The following is a 20650-nucleotide window of genomic DNA, read 5'->3' on the forward strand; positions in this document are numbered from 1 at the left end:
ATGCAAAAATATTCAAGACTCCTGTTGCAAATGCTGTTTAATGGCCATCTATGAAAATTGGGTTATAAATCACTTACTCAGAAAACCCTTCTTGGTATGTGCAGTTTTTGAGATAAAAACTGAGGCTTAAAGACTGTTTTAGTTACAGTGAGACAGCCAGTAGAAGGGTGATGCAATTGCACTGAGAAGGCTGAGTTCTTCCTGTAAAACCTTTGACAAGCAAGAAACCAATATTGCTATTAATTATTTTACAGCAGCACTCCTAGCGCTCTACACAAAACCATAGCTCTAAGCTGGATATTGTACAAAGATAATGAAGGATGTGCACTTACAAGTTAAATACACAAAACATGAGCAATGGGGTGGAAGAAGTATTATTAACCCCATTTTATAGTATGGGGCCAGAAACAGAAAGAGATGCCAGACTTTTCACCTCTTGAATTGCCTTTGTTTCCCCACTGATCTAGAAAAGGAAGTAGAGGAGGCATGGCTAATTCTGACCTTTATCTGTGACATCATATTCTATCAAGTACACATTCACCATCATACACTTAGATCAGGGAAGATTGTTACTCACATTAGGAAATATTTCACTTGAAAATTTTCGCAAGCCTGATGTTTTGTTTATTAAATCATTAGCTACATTAAATAATACACATATAATCAACTGTTTCTTGGGGCTTCATCAGTGCTTGAAGTTGAAAGGTGTTTGGTACAAGAAGGCAGCATCAGCAGGACAGGTGCCATCAGGATGGTGCCTCCACCCGTATCATTCTCAGGCCACTATTTCTGGTACTTCTGAAAGGTGTGGTGTGGAATCACCTCAGTTTGAGGCGACTGATGAAACCAGGCTTCCCAGTTCTTTGCAAGACACTTGAATTGACCAGTCATTAAATAAAAAGGGGATGGAATCAACTATGTGCTCTCAGGACATGTTTTCAAGTACAGTCTCGGCTGCTTCACCCGGAGCACAGCTAACCAGTGTGAGTATATGGTAGGTGCAAACTAGACTAGGTGGGACTGCGAGTGAGATTAAACTTGCATGAACCAGGCTCTGTTCTGCAAATACAGAAAGCCTATACAGGCCCAGAAGTAGAATTTCAGTAATCAGAATTCAGATTTCAGAGAAATATCTCTATTTACAGATTTCTTGGCACTTAAATTGCAGAAGGGCTGAGAATCACGCTTTTAAGTATGTACACCAAAAGTTCTGCTCTGCATGCCTAGATCCTTACGAAGACATAAGTTTATACGTTTTTCTGTGGCTTCACTGTAGAAAGCAAAGATTTTATCCTACAGTGTTGACTTTGTGGTGATTTGAAGTGAGGGAATTAAAAGTTTGCAATGCCTGAATAGTGATTTACTACTTGGTATTCCTATGGATTGGTTTTGTATTTCTTACTACTGGTTCCCCTGACAATTTGGGATTTATCTTTCCATCCATTTTCATTTCAAACCACATCAGAAAAGATGTTATCAACTGCTTTGTATTCAGTGACAAATTCCTCCTCTTATTACCAAATGCATTCTGACTGTTGCTAAAAAAAATGATGCAGTTGATAGCACATGGGGATTTAAATACCATCAACTGTAAAGGGTACTTCTGCAGACTAATGCACAGTCCCTAGCAATGCCTGGGCCTAATTGTTAGAGACGAGCTGAAGTCACAAGCTTCCCTTCCAGATTTTGAATATAGCAACTTTGAACAATCTCTGAATCCAGGTTTTGATATAGCCATTATTTAAAAACAAACACACACACACAGGGCTCCAAAAAAAGACCCAAATTAAAAAGAATAACACAGAGCAGCTTTCAGGATTTTTAACTCCTTCATATCTAGCATATTTGAATCTAAAACATTTCTAAAGCCTATCTAAATACATAGAGTAAATAAACTCCGCTGCAATATAGATCTGATTAAAAAGTCATTGCATTTGTTTTTATGGAAGAGAAGTCATCTTAAGTGTTTTATGTATAGAATAAAAAAGTGCAAAAATAGAAAGGCAGAAATAAAAGCATACACTATTTAGAAGAGCCAAGTAGAAATGAACAAGGAATAGAGAGCAACCAGGAAAGTGGGATAGAGAAACATGGAAAAGGGAGACTGCAAGAAGTAAAACAACATAATAGGAGGAAAGAGACAAGGTTGACAGCAAGAAGGGAGAAAAAATACTATGAAAATATTTTTCTGACCATGCATTAAGTCTTCTCACAGAAATGGAAAACTGAGAAGGTTAAAGGGGAAAGATGTTTATACAAATGTTAACAACAGAGTATTTCTTAGAGGCCTTCATAGTAATCTATACAAATTTTAAGTTTGCAAATTCTAGAGACAATAGCATTAGATCTAGCAGGTCTTTTGAGGAAGTCAAGGATGTAAACTTGAAGTGCATATCTGTGCTTAATTTCAGTTGTCTTGACTGTCTCGTATAATTTGTTATGCTTTGTTTTTTCAACATTTGCAACTTAAAAATAGCATTCTAGCTCATGTCAAGTGTATCAGAGTTAATTATAGCAGGCCATGATTTTCAATGCTAGGTGCCTGATGTTAGGCTCCCAAGCCTATGTTTGGATATGAAATAATTAGCTTCAGTTTCAGAAATGACTGAATAGAGTCTGCTTAGTGCATACTTAAAGTTGCTAATGTTCAACTTATTACAAAAATGTATCACTATTTTAATGCATTAAAAAACTCTCCCATAGAACGCAAAGAATCATCTGGTCCTTTTCCCAAGGGACTTTAAATCAATAGGTAAGATTGTGTTATCCACACTAATTTCCAGTAGCAAGATACTATTCCATGAGAAAAACAGCAATGGCATCTGACCCAGTGTTTTAAACAAGAACAGAGACTAGACCAAAGGAAAGCATCATCTGTGGCTCTGTGGCATTCACGTGGCATAGAAACCTTTTTTTTTTTCAAAGTATGATTTCATTAGATATTTCTTGCTGGTTCTTTCTGGCTTTAAATGTAATACTCCTGTTAAGATTTCATGTGAGTATCTTCATATGTGCCATATAATAATCTATTGTCTGCAGAATAAACAAGGCAAACCAACTAGCTATCTCTGTGACCATAAGGATTAGAAATTATATATGCAGAGAAGCTTAAGCACACCACAAATTCTGCAAAACTCTGTAAATCCAGATTTTTTTCTATGCCGATGGATTCCCGTTGTCAGTGTGATTAGTTAGTAGTTATATCGCTGTTGCTGAAATGATATCACAGCCAGAAACTCCAGCTCCTATTGGCCCCATTGCCTACCCTTTTTCACATTTGCTATTACAGTCCTTTTAGTCCCGGGTGAAGTATTTTCTGTTGTCTTAGCTCATTCTATAATAAACACATCACAACTCCAACACACGCAATCAGTCAGAACTGGCAGTTTCTCAACTCCAGTAAGTTCAGAACTGCATGAAGGCTAAATTACTTCTGTCCCAGGAGACTGATTCTTTGAGGTCAAGTCAAGCTCATTAAGGAGAACTGAGTGTGGGGAAGTTTGTGCTGTAGCCTCGCTTTTCAGCTGCACCTATCATGCGTAAACGCTTTGAATTTTTTTTATTTCCAGAACTGTGCAGACCCTTAACTATTGTACTGCTGATGCTTTTCTGTGTTGGCCAAGTAGTGGTGTTGGTGAACTCGTCTACTGAATAAGTGTAGTCTAATAAACAGGGCATGTAATTGCATTTAGGAGACTGGGATTGTCTTTCTGATTCTGACCTGTTTTATGAGTTTGGGACCATCACACCTGCATTTGTGCCATTGTTTCAGCCTTCACATCCTGTATACTCTGCAGGGTTGTCTCACACTGTGTAGTTTTACAATGCTGAGCACAGGTAAGGCCCTAGACACAACTGTTCTGTATATGACAATAACAAATCCAATGTCAGAAAGATGGTTAAACCTCTGTGGAATGTTTCTTTTTCTTTTCCCATGTAAATGTTTCCATTTTAATGAAATGGAAAATACCTAACTTGCTTTACTCCAAAGTAATGAACAGGTTAGTACCATCAGAATCTTTTTCTAGCAATTTAAAGAACAACAGGGGGAAAAAAAAAAAAGAGAGAAAGAAACAGCTATTCATTCTGCCTCCTCGTCGAGTCAGCACCGGGATTGTTATTTTTAATAAAAAGATACAAATATTTATGCCTGAAGGACTCAGATTTGTTGAAACTCAAGAGCTATGATAGAAAAAAAAGTCTTTTTTTCTCTTCCATTCAGTATTTACATATAAAAAGCATCTACTCTGCATATAGTTCCTGTCATTGTCTCTGACTGAATAAAAGTATATGCATAATACTTACAGGAAAGAATGCTTAATTATTATTAAGCATTAAATATTATTTTTAAAACTATTCTGATGCGTTATTACCAAAAGCAAAAATATAGTCAAGAAGGAATACTGTCAGAAAAACAGTAAAGTAGCCTTAAATGAATATCTAGTGAAAGAGTACATTTTCTTTGCATCAATAAATTCTGTATTAGCTCAGTGGACCTGATGCTATATGGGAGCTTGTGAGGCATTCAGAGGCTATTGGTCACCCTAGCTGTGGGCTTCAAATTCTGGTGATAAGAAGGTTCATTTTTCAACATCCCTCACTGCTCTCCTTCCTTTCTTGGTGTGAACATGAGCACAAGCCTGTGTCACTCAACTCATAACATTTCTGCTGCATTTCTCCTCAGAACTGAGCATCAGCTCTATTCAGAATGTCAATTCTTCCACCACACCACTTTTAACAGCCAATCTTATTTTTTTCCTGTCCATATTAGTAAAACACCACCCAGGTTCTCATCATCTTGCACATCACCCACTGCAGTTTCCTCTCCCCTCCAGTTTGCTTCCCCCTACCTTGTACACCAAGTAAAGCCCTTTCCAAATGCTACAAGCTACCCATAGTGCAGCACAGTCAAGAAATGCCAGAGCCCTGCAGTCCTATCCTCCACATACCTAACTCCAGTTCCTCCTCAACCCCTCTCTTCTGCCAGTAATTAAGAATTTCATAGCAAAGGTTAATGACTTGATTGTCTCTCCCCAGATATGGATCAGAGCCAGGGTAAAGATCTAATCTCAGGTGTTATGAGTGGCAGTTCAAAAAAATCTCAAGTTTCCTAAAAACTTAAGAACTTCCTTGATTAAAAAAATTATCTCAATGTTTTGTCAGCTCCTTTCTGCATTTCTCACCCAGTAGGAAATGAGTGGCACAAGAGAAACATTTCTACCCTCAAAGCCCTCTAATATACATCAGATCATTACTGTATGTCTTTGGTGGTTTTTTTTTTGTTTTTTTTTTTTTGTTTTTTTAACAGAGTTGGCATAGATCCAGATGAAGATCTGAAAACAGAAGCTGCAAGCCAGGTATGTCAGGATTTTAGACATACGTGCCGAATTAAAAACTGTTCAATTGTTGGCAGATCATGTTTGTCAAAAATAGTGTTATAGCTGAAAATGTTTAAAACAGGTGGGTTGAAAATAAAAAGGAACTGCAAAGTACCTTTATTGTACAAGGTACAAAGAGATGAGGTTTTTTTTCAATGTGCATGCACTCATGAAAATTTTGTAACTAAAAATGTTAGAGTTTTGAAGTAAATTATAAATAAATGCAAAGATATCTTGAGAGGTCTAATAAACAAAATAATAGAAGTATTGCCTTGATATATCCAAATATTTATCACCTTCCAAGCGCTGCATTTATGGAAATGAGACATCTCAGAACAATGTTTAATCCCCTGGAATAAAAAAGGGGTATGTGTAGTGTTCAGTTCTAGTAGGTCAGGTTTCTGAAAATATTTTTCACGTATTTTTCACATGGAAACCTACGTACATTATTAACTTGAAAACTTTAAACTAGAGCAGGCTATTTAACAAGCTGCAGCTGTTCATCTGTCACCCTTTTTTGTCATACGCATTGTTTCAAATGCCTCACTACCTGGAACAGTAGAAATCTATAGAGAGTCAATACACAGATGTAACATGTTTCAGCACGGTAAGTACGTGGGCCATTGGATGTGTTATTGTTATTCATAAACATGATTATTTTCATTTTTAATAAAAGGAGAAAATTAGATGCCTATAGACTTTTGAATAAATCAGGTTCTCACAAAATGTGCATTCAGTCAATTTTATACTGCATTCAGTATGACTAGGAAGAAGCAATGCTACAAGTTGATAAATTGCCAAAGCAAAAAAGTGCCTAACACTGTGCTGCTGTTTCTAGGTAATACCATCCCATGCAGTCTTTCAGACCACACAACTGGAACTGAAATTGAAATAACTCAACAGTGATATAAAATGTAGAAAATAAGTTCCGGCAAGACACGAATAAGATACTGTATTCACTTGAAAATACATTAAAGTTACATCAAAATTCTGCCTAAATGATATCTTACACACTGAGTATTCTTAACATTTACACATTTGCATGTATTTGAAGGCATTTAGGGTCTCAACTTTCATTGAATTTGAATTGAATTCAGGTGCCTAAGTATCCTAATGTTTCTTTGGAAAAAAGAAGAATAAAATTATTCATATCTGACCATATCCTTAATTTTACAACTCACTTGCTATTAAAAGGTCTAGCATAACACTCCATTGCACCATGCCAAGATACTGATTTATTCTGAGGGGACTAATTGCTAATATCACTCTCCTAAGTGTCTTGGTCAGAATTCCTGCAATGCCTCTGCCCAAGGCCAGGACACAGAACCTTAATCTTAATCTGCTCTTTTTTGGATTTTAAAGTTATATCATTTCAGAAATCTTCTACTTTGCAGAATTCATTAATTATCAAAGATCAGAGAACACTGAATGCAGTATAAAATTGACTGAATGCACATTTTGTGAGAACCTGATTTCTTCAAAAGTCTATAAGCACCTAATTTTCTCCTTTTATTAAAAATGAAAATAATCATATTTATGAATAACAATAACACATCCAATGGCCCAGCTGTGCCATGTGAATTAACACCTATCTCTGTTGACAAAACTCAGCAATACAACACAGCAGGTGTAAATAAATATAACACCTTTCATGCCCTATCATGTCCAAGTAAAAATTTACTACTATAAGGAATGCTATCTTGGAAGATAGTTTTGCTGCTCTGATTATTCTTTCCCACCCCCCATAGTATTCTATTTTCATTTGTCTGACTTTTTTGTATTTGACATTTCAATGTCTTACTAATTCAGACCTTTGCTGCATTCTCTATAGCCATCTTTGTTTTAACTCAGGACCCATCACAGTTACTCAATTTACATCAGGTTATATCTTTTAATTTTCTCATTCATCTCATCCCTTTCTCATTCCTCTTTGTTGTCTTTTTTCTTTCCCTTTATTTCTAATATGATGTTTTTATTTAGTTTACCTACTTCTCATTTTCTTCCTATGTTAGTGTGTCTTCACAGTGAAAGCAGTTGTTTTTCTTGCATATATTCCTGGACAAATAACATATCAAGTGCCAATATCTCCCGCTGCCAGTTAAAGCTCTCACCCAGATGAACTTTAAACCACATGCCAGCTCTCAGTGCTGTTAACTGGAACTTCAAGGGGATTGTACCAGAAATAAGAACTGAATAACATCTCAAGAATAAGATGTTTAAATGACAGCAAAATTAGTGGAAAATAAGCCTCTAGGCTCCTCCCTTCTCAGCCAGAGTACTCAGCCAGAACAGGGAAGCCACAAGGTCTGCTGCAGAGATTTGAATCTATCTCCTCTGTGACCACTCTAACTACCGGCACACAGGGTATCTGTATGTGGGAACCTCTGAATCCATATCTGTAAACAGACCTGGATTTTTTAGAGGCAGAAAAAGCCTTAAACACCTGCCACCTCATGAGCACTATCAGAGGCAATAGCAGCTATATGGCTGCATAACCCTTTCCCTTTCCTACCTCTTCATGTCGATCTCCCTTCTTCCCTTCCACAAATTTAATTTTCTCTTCTCTGAAAGAATTAGATTTATTTAGTCAAGACTTCCATGTACACCATTGTTTCTGGACTCCTAATTATGCTATCTTCCGGACTGCCTCAACCAGTAATTCTGGCTGTCAGCTAGCAACAAATTCCAAGTCAAGTTTTAGGACCTGGAACCCAGGGCTTCTTCCCCAGCAAAGGTGTAGAGCCTTTTAATGTATAATTAGCATCTGGACTTCACCATACTGTGACCTCATCCAACAAAAGCATCTCTCAGTTTCTTTGTGTCAGTTCTGCCTTGCCTTAAATGTATTTATCATTAAATCATTATCACAACATAAGCATAAACAGAAGAAATAACAGCCTCATATTCATATCCATTTATTTATTGATGAACTGTTATAACTCAGTTCTGAAAGAATTGAATTACATAATACGTACTACAGATAATATATATTATTGTATAGAAAATAACATATAAACATAAACAAAAGCAGTTTACTGCATATCACATATATTCAGAGTATAAACACCAAAAGCTAACTCTGGTAAGTAGAATGCAGGATACTTAAACACTAAGAGTTACAAAGTTGATCTATTAAAAAAAGACAAAAGCTTTTATGGCAGTGGGCTTTTTAGCTAATTTTCCATAAACAAAGATATCTAATAGCATATTTTATTCAGATGGTTTACATATTTCAGACATTCTGCTATGTTAGTCTCTATTGAGACAGTGTAAGAATATATTTTCTACAAGCATTTTGGAAAAAATGTTGTAGATATAGTATTGATCTCCAGAGAAAACTAAATAGCCTGCAAAACACCTATTAATATAATCTCTGTCAAACTAATGTTCATAGTTTATTTAACCATCCCTTTATCTTTATTAGTATAATAAGGAAATTATTTATACTTTCCCCATCAGTTTCATCTGCCAGCTGGTTGGTGAATTTATTGCAAGTGACTAATGAAAATAATCTCCATATGGGTAATTCCCAAGTAAGAGATGAGAAACACTGGCATTCTCACTTCCCTGAGAGAAAATTGTTGTCCAGAAGAGGTGGTGGACTGTTTCCCCTACTTCTGCCTCTCTGAACTGTAGGGAAAGTGAAAAGTTACTTTAAGATCATAGGATCCAAGGATGTGCAATAGCCCAAAAGCATTCACACCGACATCTCCTGCCATCCTCTGACTGTACTTTTTATGCAGGAGCTGCACTACAGACAACTACCCAGGTTCCTGTTAACACAAAAGCTGGTGACACAACACAGATTATATATACAAAAGGAAGAAGGTGCAACACATGTCAAACTCGCAGAGCTCAAACAAGCCAGAGTTACAGGCCACCACAGCAGGGACAAAGCAAAGCAGCAATAAACATTAGTGCAAGAAATAAAAGCAGGCCCAGGTCAGGACCAGCAAATTCTTGGAGAATTATACTCTGGTGTAGGCTTTTTTGTCCACTGCTTTCATACGGGAACAATTCATCTTCCCATATGAGATATGAGAAATCTTGTTCCCGCAAGAGGAAGCTAGATATACAATGAGTTTGGAATGAGGAGTTAACCAACAACACTATGGCTTCTGGAAACACTGGTAGTCAAACCAAGGACACACAGGCCATTTACAGAGCTTTCTATGCTTTTAACTAGCCTTCCTCCGCGTTGCACTCATTGACTGCTTGCTGCAGCCCACTCCATGATATGTCTATTTCCATGCCTGTCCTCCTCTTTCTCACCTCCATTCTTGTCTACTTTAGTCCTTCACCCTCTTTCTTTCAGTGTTCGTGTTGTTCTGAGCCAACATAGACTTTACCTACCATCAAGCTTCCGCTTATATGTTTCAACCCTTTTCCCAATCTGTATCTATTTTGACAAAATGCACTATTAGATATTAAAGGCTTAGAAAAATGCTCTGCTGATCGGTTAGGGATTAGCACCATCTTCTTCCCTCCTCCAGCCTCCCCAGTTGCTAGGGGGAGTTACTAAAATACTCAAGTCAGTAACAAGGAAACAGGTTACAAGAACAATATTTGGCCTATTTGGTGCATTTGTAAATTCACTGTGACTACCTTTGACATTAGCAAAATTGTAACAGCTACAATATGATTTCTGTCTCCATATAACCTTATTCAAAACTCAGTGAAATCAATGTAAAAGTTCCCATGTACAGGCTGGCTTGGCACTAGACCTTGCAGTTTTGAGGATGAGACCATTGACATTATTATCATCAGCCCATTTTCATGTATGTTTATGTATAATAGGAAATTACATTCTTAATATATTATTGGATTAAAATATAAAAATTATTAGATAAATTGGTTTAAAATTGCATAGAGAAAAATATTCCCACTAAAAAATAATCTAACTTGCAGCAAAACACAAACAAGACAATAATGAAATATCCTTAGAGAACTGGCAATCCCATTCCTAATTCTATCCTGACGCTAATTCTTCGGCTAGTACTGATGTGATGGCTGGAGTACGACTAGCTGTCTTTGTACAGATGACTGTTTCTAGCATATTATTCCGAATTATGACCCTGAGTAAAAGGACAGTCCGTCTATCTACCTGTGCAGCGTGCCCCCGAATTAGCTTGGAGAATGGAACACAGCGTTCTGAGTCTTGTTGACTCAAGTTGTGTTCCCCTCCCCTTGGAAAGAAGCACAGAAAGGAAAGTAGTGTCATAATTATTAGAAAATCACGATCCCTTAGGGAATGAAATTTTGTTAGACATACACAGATAGCATCTGATCTTGCAGGAGTAAACTGAAGTAATCCCACAATAGCAATTAAATCGAAATATAATTTTATTGATTGCAGAATATAGTGCTTCTCAGCTTCTTAGTAAAATTGGAATCATTAATAAAAGTAAATGCTGCACTCTTCCTATGAGTATATAGCAATGAGAAGTGTGCTATATGAGCGAATTTCCTCCTGAACCAATTCACAGAGACGACATTTGTGTGCCAAAGAAGCTTTTTAAGTTAAAAAAAAAAACCCCCGCACAGTTAATTGTAATTTGGTTTGACATGTATTTTTAATATTGGATCTCCATGTTTTATTTATGTTATAAAAATGTTTTCTACTTTATTCATTTATTTTGCAGAGCGCATCTAACTTGGATAAAAATACAACCAAAGCTGAGAGTGCCTGGCTCTTCAGAATATGGTATGGCTTTGACCATAAGTATCCTTTTCTGTTATAAGCTATAGATGATAGTTGCATTACAACTGGCACCTTCAAAATATTTAAGAATCCAAAAATGATTATGCTTTTAAAAACCAAACATGTTAAAAAAACCTACGCTTTTGTCTTTAGTAAGGAGAAAAAAATTTTGTAAGTTCAAAGAAACAGAAAGTCTAGAGAAGCTGGGCAGTGCAGTGGTAGTACATTCCTGATTGAGGCTATGGGGAGTGAGAACCACTTAAGAAGCTCTGCCCTACAGTAGTATAGAGACAATAGGTTTAAATAAATTAACCTTTTTAAATTCCAGGATAAAATTAATCCAATTATTAATCAGGGTGTAAAATCTGTGTTTGGGAAACCTGGAGGTTGGAAGACTGAAGCAGCCCAATGGCTGCTGCCTGCCCACATATTCCAAAAGCAGTAGCTACCCAACAGAAAGTAAAAACAAGACAACACTGGTTTACCCACACCTTTTACAAACACAGAAAGATGCACCCATTGTGAAAATGTAGCTCCCAGGAATTCTCTGGAGCTCATACTTCCTATTCCCTGGATTCCTGAGCCTTTGTGCTTCTATTCACATTCCTACTGAGGCGTGTATAGTAGAGATCTTGAATATGGGGGTCTGATGCTTTATTCTAGAAAGTCTGGTTTCCATGTCTTTTGCATTTCAAGAAAATATTTTAAGTGATTTTTTTTAAAATATTCTTAAAAAGAACATCCTCCCAAAGCCAAGGTAGAACATACACTCTTTAACACTCATGCTGTCACTAATGCCTGTGTGAAGATGGTAAAAGCTACCGTTCTAATTTATTGTCATTTTAAACTGACTTTGCAAAGGCTTTGCGTAGCTATCAATGAGATCCCACAATAACAATCATGCCCTAAGCGTTTAACAGAGATATACGATGAATATAATTGAAGCCCGTCTGCTAATTTCCATGTATGCTGGCTCAGGAGCTGAACGGGCAAAGCTCTACCAGTAGTCTCCATTATTCAATAGCACATCTATTGGTCCATTACCCTGCAGTGCTGAGTAAAGAGTAACATTAAGGCTACATGTCTGTTTTTCTGATACCAGCTGCAGCAAACTAGGATGCAATATTTCAGCTGATAAAATGTAACTCTTTGGGAATACAGCTTCCTTAGAGAGTTCAAGTGAAGTTATCTTTCAAAGAGACTTTTGATGGAAAAAACATCTTTTTGGTTAAAAATGAATGTATTGCCCTAATTCATCTACCAGAGCAGTTTTAAGGGCCAAAAAGCACTTAACATCAAAATGTTTCCCTAGGATAATTCTTCAAGAAAACTTAGAAATAGTAGGTAAATGCTGTGTGAAGGGGAAAAATAATGTTTAAATGTTAATGCTAAGTACCAGCATAAGTGGCTTTAACTACCATCCAGTCCCACTTCTTTTTCAGAAGGAATAGCCTATGGTTGTGATATATCTTAGAAACTGTAAGTCAGAAGGAACAGATGGGGGACGGGGGGGGAATTTGCTCTGAAAAAGAAGAGGAAAAAAAAAAGAGAGAGAAAGCAAAAAAATGTGGAAGGCAAGAACAGGACAGAGGCATGAGTTAAAAAAAGACATGAAAGAGACAACAAGGGTAGAGCTAGAAAACAAGGGACAGAAGCTGGTATGAAAGAGTCAGACAACAGTACATGCAAAATGAAAGGACTGTAGAAGGTACCAGCAGCACCACTTCTCAGACATTATCTGTATGGTGGAGATCTTGAATATGGGTGCCTGATGCTTTATTCTAGAAAGTCTGGTTTCCATTTCTTTTGCATTTCAAGAAAATATTTTAAGTGAGTTTTAAAACTATTCTCAACAAGAACAAAAGTTATTCATAAGTCAATCTCTCTTCCAGTCAAGTCATGATTTTTCTTTAGAATTCATATTTTCAGATATTTTAGCCCTATATCCTAAAATATATTTTTATTTACAAATAATACTTCTACATTTGACTAATCCTGAAAATGTATGCCCCTATACCTGGACAGAATGATGGTTCAGCCCACTAATGCTGTGACTCACAACTCCAAGCATTTCTTTGGTATGACTATTTCTGAAAGACATTGTTTTCAGGGAGAGAGAAATTATCCACCCAAACTTTCTTTTGCTTTCGCCTGCCTAACGTTACAAAGCTTTGCTGCTAAATTTAGAAGAAATTGTCATGTAGCACAGTATTTGTTCCCAATACAAGATTGCATAGAGGATTATGATAAAGTTTTCAAAGAAAGGATACAGCAAAATAATAATCTATCAGGTTATATACTTCGAAAGCATACAAGACTTTGACATTTCTAGTTTGACATTTGCTCTTAGGCATTAACACAAATCTACCCGCTCTTCTGGCAATAACATCTCTTATGCCTACTTATTTCACAAGGGAGAAGCAAGAGTGAGGAAGTATCACTGAGAAAATCAAAAAGTTGTGCTGTTCCTTACTGTCCTTATGAATGATTTCTACTTAGTTTAGTGGTCTTAGGCAATGGTAACGTGCCACGCTAGTGTAGAACTATACAAAAAAAAAAAAAAACCACCTGAAATTCTGTTTGAGAATCAATTTTTATTCTGAAAGAAACAGTAGGACCTTGATGGATTCAATAAGGGTTGTTCTCTTTAAGCAATTATCTTTGAATCAGGTCTTGACACCTAAGAAAAACATACCGTTCTCTAATTTCTAGGCTAAGAAATGTTAATATTGGAATAATAAAATTATTGATCAGATCATATAAGTACTTAGACATATCCTCTTGGATTTGCATCTCAATAATTTAAACAAGGAAAATGCAAAATAAAATACTTAGTATCTGACAGTGGGTAAATTCCAGTGAATTTATTTCAATTTCTTTGTTTTTACAGCTTACAATGCATTACTGTTTGAAGCTGTAATATCCTACTTAAGGCTAGTGGAAAAGTGAGGGAATAAACAAAGGTATTTCAAGAATTTATCAGGGGAAAAAAACCAAGATCTATAATCCAGCACTAATATACATGGCTTTAAAATTGTAATAATATATGGCTTTATATTGTTGTTTGTGTTTTTTCACGGCAGATGTAGCCAAGTTTAGCTAACAAATTAGTAAATAGGTGGAAATTTCATCCTGCAAGGGCAAGAACCTCTGCATATAAGGGCAGAGCTCAAACAAATGGCAAGCAAAGTTGTCCCTTTCCACCACATCCCACAACAAAATTATAGCTTTGCTCCCAGCTGGTAGCAATTTGCTTTTAACTCTTCTCAGTTCCCAAAGGCTTCACTTGCTTAATCCAGCAAATATCTCTGGATTTTGCCTGCCTAGTCCCAAGACGTTGTGTTCCTGACTAGAGCTAGAATTCCTCCTCTACATAGGTCTGTATTCCAAGTTACAATCTACCACTAAAAATGAAGGTAAAATTAATACAATAGAAGTATCTTGCAAACAATCTTCACCTGTTTAACACATTCCTGGTTTAACATGATCTTACACAAGGCTTTTTGTCCACTAAGGCTTCTTTCTCTTCACATAATTCTCACTTCCTCATGCGGGGGCATTTTTGCTCTCACTGGCTGTTCTGTAGCATTAGTCAGGAAGACTACAATGTGATCCTGGCTTCTCATACTGTATACTGAGAGGAGAAGGAAGGATTTAGGATTGCTGCACTAAAACACAAAAGTGCAAAAATAACTGAAACCAAAGATGAAAAAAAGAGAGCATAATGTATGGGCTAAAATGTTTCCATCCATAAATACTCACCATCTTCAAAAGGAGAAGCTTACATTATGTTGCAGGATATGTACTTTAATGGTACACACTGAAAATAGCATTGAGAAAAAAAATAGTTACTGCATAACAGGAAAATGTATGCAATATTACAATAGAAGCAAGCAAGAAGGGAAGGAAGAGGGACAAAGACTTCAAATGCACGGTAAGTTTCTTTGAATACTTAATAAGTGTTTAATTGCAAGACACAGGCCTTGGGCCCACCTGCAGCCAAGTCTAATTTTCCGGCAATGGAGTAAGGATAAGATTGCACGTGATGTGGTCCTCCAAGACTAAACAACATGACCAGAGCACCAATGCTGCCTATTTCTGGCACACATGAGGGTGAGAGGGAGCAAGAGAGATATGATGATTGTTGTTAGCTGGCTAGTATGGGTATTATAAGTATTGCAATGACAGGTCTGCTGCATCCTTGATACTGCTCCAAGCTACCAAATAGCAATGTAGCTGTCTAACTTGCACAGAGCTTTTCTTTTCAAGCAGCTCACATGCGCACTGCCACAAATAGAGTTGTAGAAGGAGAGTTTCTTTACTTCTTTACAGATTTCTTATCAATCTAATGAACTAACATTCAGTTACACTGAATAAAAGCAGGAGTCTTTGACAGAGTGAGCCACTTCTCCATAAAGCAACTTATAAAAGTGTTTCTACTTGAACTGCAGTTATCCATCATTCAGATGCATTCCTTTCAGTTTAAAAAAAAAAAGTTTGTGTCCTTTGCACTTACCTGAAATCAATCAGCCAAAAGGAATTGCATTATTTGTAGACTTCAAAAGTTTATCCTCCTTAACTTATCAGGGCACCTATCATTTTATTTCTGCTGTGCTTTGTACACTGATAAAACAGACATAATGGCTGCCTATGAAGTAAGATAAGTACTATTCTGTGCCTGTGAGAAAACAGAAAAGCTACTAAAAGCAAAAGCACATTCCAGGATGAACTGATGATCAAAGAAAGATTCAGAGTTTTGTGGTCTTCAGCTGATTTTTCCTTATGGTATGACTTGCCACTCTCGTATCAGAGACAGACATCTTTGGAAGAAAAAAACAAGAGGCTGTGAGCATGCACGTGCACACTGTTTTCTTCTACCTGCTAGAGAATTAAAAGTTTCTTAATTACTAATATTCTGATTGGTATTGTTTATCAGTTCAGTGACAACAGCAAAATAGCACAGTGTCCTAGTTTTGGACCAGAACTTAGAGCACAAAAATCAGTTTTGCAGCTGTTACAAGCAGATCCTAATAAAAACTGAAAGCAGAAATCTTAGTAAATGAATTATAGTGGATATCATAACACGAACAAGACACAAGAGCAGCTGACTATATCATAAGACGTTCTCAAACACTGCAAACTTGAACAGTACAGGGTCCACAGAAGGCATTTTATAATTAGCAACAATTGCCTGAACTTGATTCAAAAGTCATTCCAACACCACGTTTTCAAGGACACGATCTAGAAAAACTCATTGTTCTTTTTACAGCACAAATAATCAGTATATCTGATTTGGTGCTATTTCCTGACCCTTTCCAAGGACACAAGAGTGTTGAAACTCTGCAAATTAACCTAATAAATAAACATAGCTAACGATTAACCAGAATAGTAAGTGACCTCAGTTCGTCCTCCATTCACAGAAAGAATCCTGGATAAATAATTCTTAAACAATGCCACGCTGAATATGCAAGTGAAATCATTCTCATTTGTAAAGTTTCTCTCATGTCAATTCTTTTAAAATCTCATTCATGTCCGGGTATTTTTACAAGAAAAGATAACTAAACATGATTTAAATCACAAGTATGAATACAAAGTTAAATACAAGCGTTAAATGAAAAATCCCTAGTTCTTTTCCAATATTTCACATATGATCCTTTTCACCCTTCCTTTACAGAGAGACATATGTAACGATTATTTATGATAGTGTCTTGATATTTTTATTGCAAACTATAAGTCTTTGAACCCACCATTTCCCACCATGATCCTGAAGGAAGAAGGGAAATGCAGGAATTTTGCTTCCACAAAATATAATCAAAAAGAGATGAAGTCTGAAATCTTTACTATTTAGATTTTTCATCCAGACGCTAATATTCAGTACATTGCAGAAAGGTCTATTTACATGTTTAAAACAAAACCAAAAAAAGGCAAAAAAAATAAAAAAGAAGTTAGGAAGGAAAGGAACTGACAAAGGAAGACACTAGAAAATTGGATTCTTTTTCATAATCTAATTTTATCTCTTCTAGCTATGTAAAATAATACAGAAACTAAGTCATTCTGGAAGAGGACTCTTTTTTTGCCAAAGGTTTTACTTCAGTGGTAGCAAAGCCATTATATCAAATTTCTTGATTTCTTTAAAGCCTCCATAGTAGTATGCAGTGCTTTTACCTTTAAAGGAAGATACAAAGAGACACATGGGGGAAACGATGGGATTTAAAAAAAAAAAAAAGCAGTGTTCAAAATAATGGTTAAACAGTGCAGGCATGGGACAAGTAGAGAAGGAGAGCATGTCATTATTGTTGCAATCTGAGAAAAGGGGAAGTGCTTTAATATGAAAAGAGATTCACAGTAAAGTCCAAAAAAAAAAAAAAAACCAAACAAACAAACCACAGTGTTTTGTAAGCTGTTATTGAATCCTTGTTGTCATCCATCGGAGACATGCTGGGCCAGGTTCTATTTTCTGTTCTTTGCACCAAACGGTCATTGGTTTTCGTAAGAGTTTTGCATGGCATCTAAGGCAGAACCTAGCCTACAGCTTATTCTAGACAACTCAGCATAGAATCTCACCAGCTTTTCTATTTAACATCCTAGCTCATTTTATGTAGCATACCTTTTGTTTGTGATGTTCAAGGGGTTCTCTCAATTTCTGTTAACAAGAACTACAACTGAATATAAAGACTGTTTCACAGACCTCAGTGGCCCCAATATAAGTACGTGGGTCTTCATGCAGCTATGTCACTTTCTTTCATGTAAAAATATATTAAAATGCATTAAAATCTGCAATAGCTAGAAACTACAGTCCTCATGCAACAAGGAGTTCTAAAATTGAAAAATAAAATTGTTCATAGAAGAAATATAACATTTTAATCTTTCCAGTACAAAACAACTCCAAAGCTCATTTTAAAACTCAAAACTTTTTTTTTTTTTTTAAATAGTATTTCTGAAATGTTTCCGAGGCTTATCAACTGCATAGGAGTCTGGCAGCCCACCAAGTAGGTCAGAAAGTTGACAAAAATTAGAGAAGTGGAACTGGAGCCTCTGGAGCCCTAAGAAAACTGGCTTTTGCAGGTCTTTCAGCAGAGGCTGTTAATGTGCCTTCCACATCGTTTGCCAGAGCCAGGGGAGTAAAGGGGAAGGGGGCAGGAAACAGGTAAAGCTTCTGCCTACAGCAGTGCTGAAAGTGATTTCTTTTATTTCAGCAAGCCTGCACTTTAGACACAAAAATAACACATCTGAAAATTTTTGACTGGGTACGACTAATTTCCTTCAGTATATTTTAGTGGCTGGCATTCATTAAAGCAGCCCCTTTCTCTGCAAAGCACCACTACGTGCTTCATCACTGCCTGTGGGTGAGTGGCCAGTCCTGCTAACCTGAGGAAGCTCTGCAATACACCCAAGAGCTGAAATATCCATGCCATTCCTCCCAGATTTACCAAGGGCCATTTCTGAAGCTATTCAGCAGACCAGTGGAATCCTAGAAGTACCGCGAAGAGCACATAGCACTCCATACAATGAAGGCCTCAGTCAGGCAATCCAGCTTACAGAACTGTTTTCATTTTTTCTTTTAATGATTTCAGCTGTATGAAGCCACCATATACAGCTATAGCATGTTAAAACTAGATACCATCAAGATTTACAATTTAGCACAAGAGAAATTCATCACGTATGCGACCAAGACAGAACTAAGTACAGAGGATTCCTCTTATAAGCCTATTTTATACAGAGGTGCTATATTAATAGCTGTTGACCAAAAGCCAAATGTTCCAGCATGAACAAAAGACACAACTAGAAAAATTGCTACATTTAAAGAAACACCTTCCAGTTCTGCAGCTTACTTCTACCTGCTTAACTGTCTGAAGTTGATCTAAAGCCTAGTGAAGTAAATGGACTCAGTTTATTGATCTCAACAAATTATAGCTCAAGCCATCTTAGCATCTAATTCTGCTGATAAGTATTAATCATTATTCTGTGTGGCAATTTTTTATTTTGCTTTATTTTTTTCTCCCCTTCTTATTTTATTGTTACAGCATACTGTAATCTTAATGTACAAAGAAGCAGAAGTCTACTCTTGTATTAGTCCACTCAAGCAAGAAATTATAGTTTGTTGGCTGACAATACTTAACAGCACCCAGGAGACTCAAGTATGATATAAGTACCGGAAGCCTGTAACACATATTTAATCAAGCATAACTTATAACCTTCTTTCAAGTCTCTTATTTCATTTACAGCCCTGTATGTGCAAAAAGCTACTTTGCATTACATCTAAAATGTTTTTAAATGTTCTTCTGCATGTACATCTTCCACTGTTGCCTTTCCAGTCACTTAGCACATATCAGAATGCTTGGACGTGCATGCAGCATATGCTGCATATGTAATACCACCTATAAATGGCACTTCTTTTACAGCAGCAATTGTCACAGCAAGATACTGTTAATTATAACATCACCTAAGCAAGAAACTAGTAATGCTTCCTAGTAAGGGTCTGTTATTAATGTGGTATTCCTGTAAAAGCTGTGAGACTAAAGGAATTCAGTGTGATTAAGGTTATTATCAGGAATGCCAAAGGGCACATCGAAGATTTTCCATTAGAAAGTATTCTTGAATTGAACTCTTATACAGAAAGCTAATATCTGGATACAAAACCCTTAAAGTCACTGACATGTTCCTGTGCCTTCAGTGAGTGTGGATGAGGCCCTCAATACAGGTCTTATTTGGAAGCTTAGTCTGTAGATTGGCATTCTTCCCATTTCAAATGGTTGCTCTGGAAGAAGCACTGTTGGTATCCTTAGTTTGTGTTGGCTATGATAGTTTTGAGTTCAGTTAAACTGCTTTAGCACACCCTAACACAGAACCACCAATAAGGCTGAGGCAAATGTGCAAACACATGGGGGGGGGGGGGGGGGGGAATTGTTTGACTCTAATTTTAAGAGCTCCCTGGCAATCAGTGATTCAAAATAATGCAATTCTTAGCAGCAGAGAAACTCAAGAGACATTTTCTATTTTCTGATATTGAAATAGGTGCCTGATTCACTAGAGCATGTGCATCATCACACATTCAAATATATTGTGAATCATCCAATCTTAGTACCAGTTCTTAATTCAGCACTTCTTCTCAAGGGGATGCTAAAGGAAGGTGAAGAGGATAAAGCAGAAGAATGAAAGTACTGATTCAGGGCTGACTACAAGTTTGCATGAAGTATTGCAGCAGGTCATCACATCTTATGAGCTCAGTTTAACTATTGTTAGAGGATGCAAAAGTACTGAACAGGGGAAACAAAGGCTGCCTTTCATCTTAAGCTATACTACAAGATTCAGGTACAATGGAAGTCAGATTATAGTGCCCATAGGAACATAGTCTCTTAATTTAGATGCCTAAAACATCAGCAAAGCACCTCTGAAAATCAAGGCTGTAGCCTTTTATTTTTCATAAATATAGACCTAGAACTCAGGAACCTCTTGATTTCTGTAGGTTCAAGTCATCCTAGCAGTTTTTTTCTGTAAGGCTAGCACCATTCCTTCTAGCTGAACATGTTTGTGGGCTTCTCAGTGAAGGCTCTTTGACAGAACTTCTGAC

General features: G+C 36.7%; 1 protein-coding gene across 1 annotated transcript in view; it reads left to right on the forward strand.

Annotated features, from left to right (window-relative positions):
* Positions 1–20650, forward strand: part of SLC9A9 (solute carrier family 9 member A9) — a 224283-nt gene that overhangs the window by 151019 nt on the left and 52614 nt on the right. The window contains exons 13-14 of the mRNA XM_075031727.1: positions 5309–5357; positions 11021–11100. Of these exons, the coding sequence (XP_074887828.1) occupies positions 5309–5357; positions 11021–11100 (129 nt within the window). The remainder of the gene's footprint in view (positions 1–5308; positions 5358–11020; positions 11101–20650) is intronic.

Source organism: Buteo buteo, chromosome 7 (assembly GCF_964188355.1).
Source record: "Buteo buteo chromosome 7, bButBut1.hap1.1, whole genome shotgun sequence".
In the NCBI taxonomy this organism is placed as follows: Eukaryota; Metazoa; Chordata; class Aves; order Accipitriformes; family Accipitridae; genus Buteo; species Buteo buteo.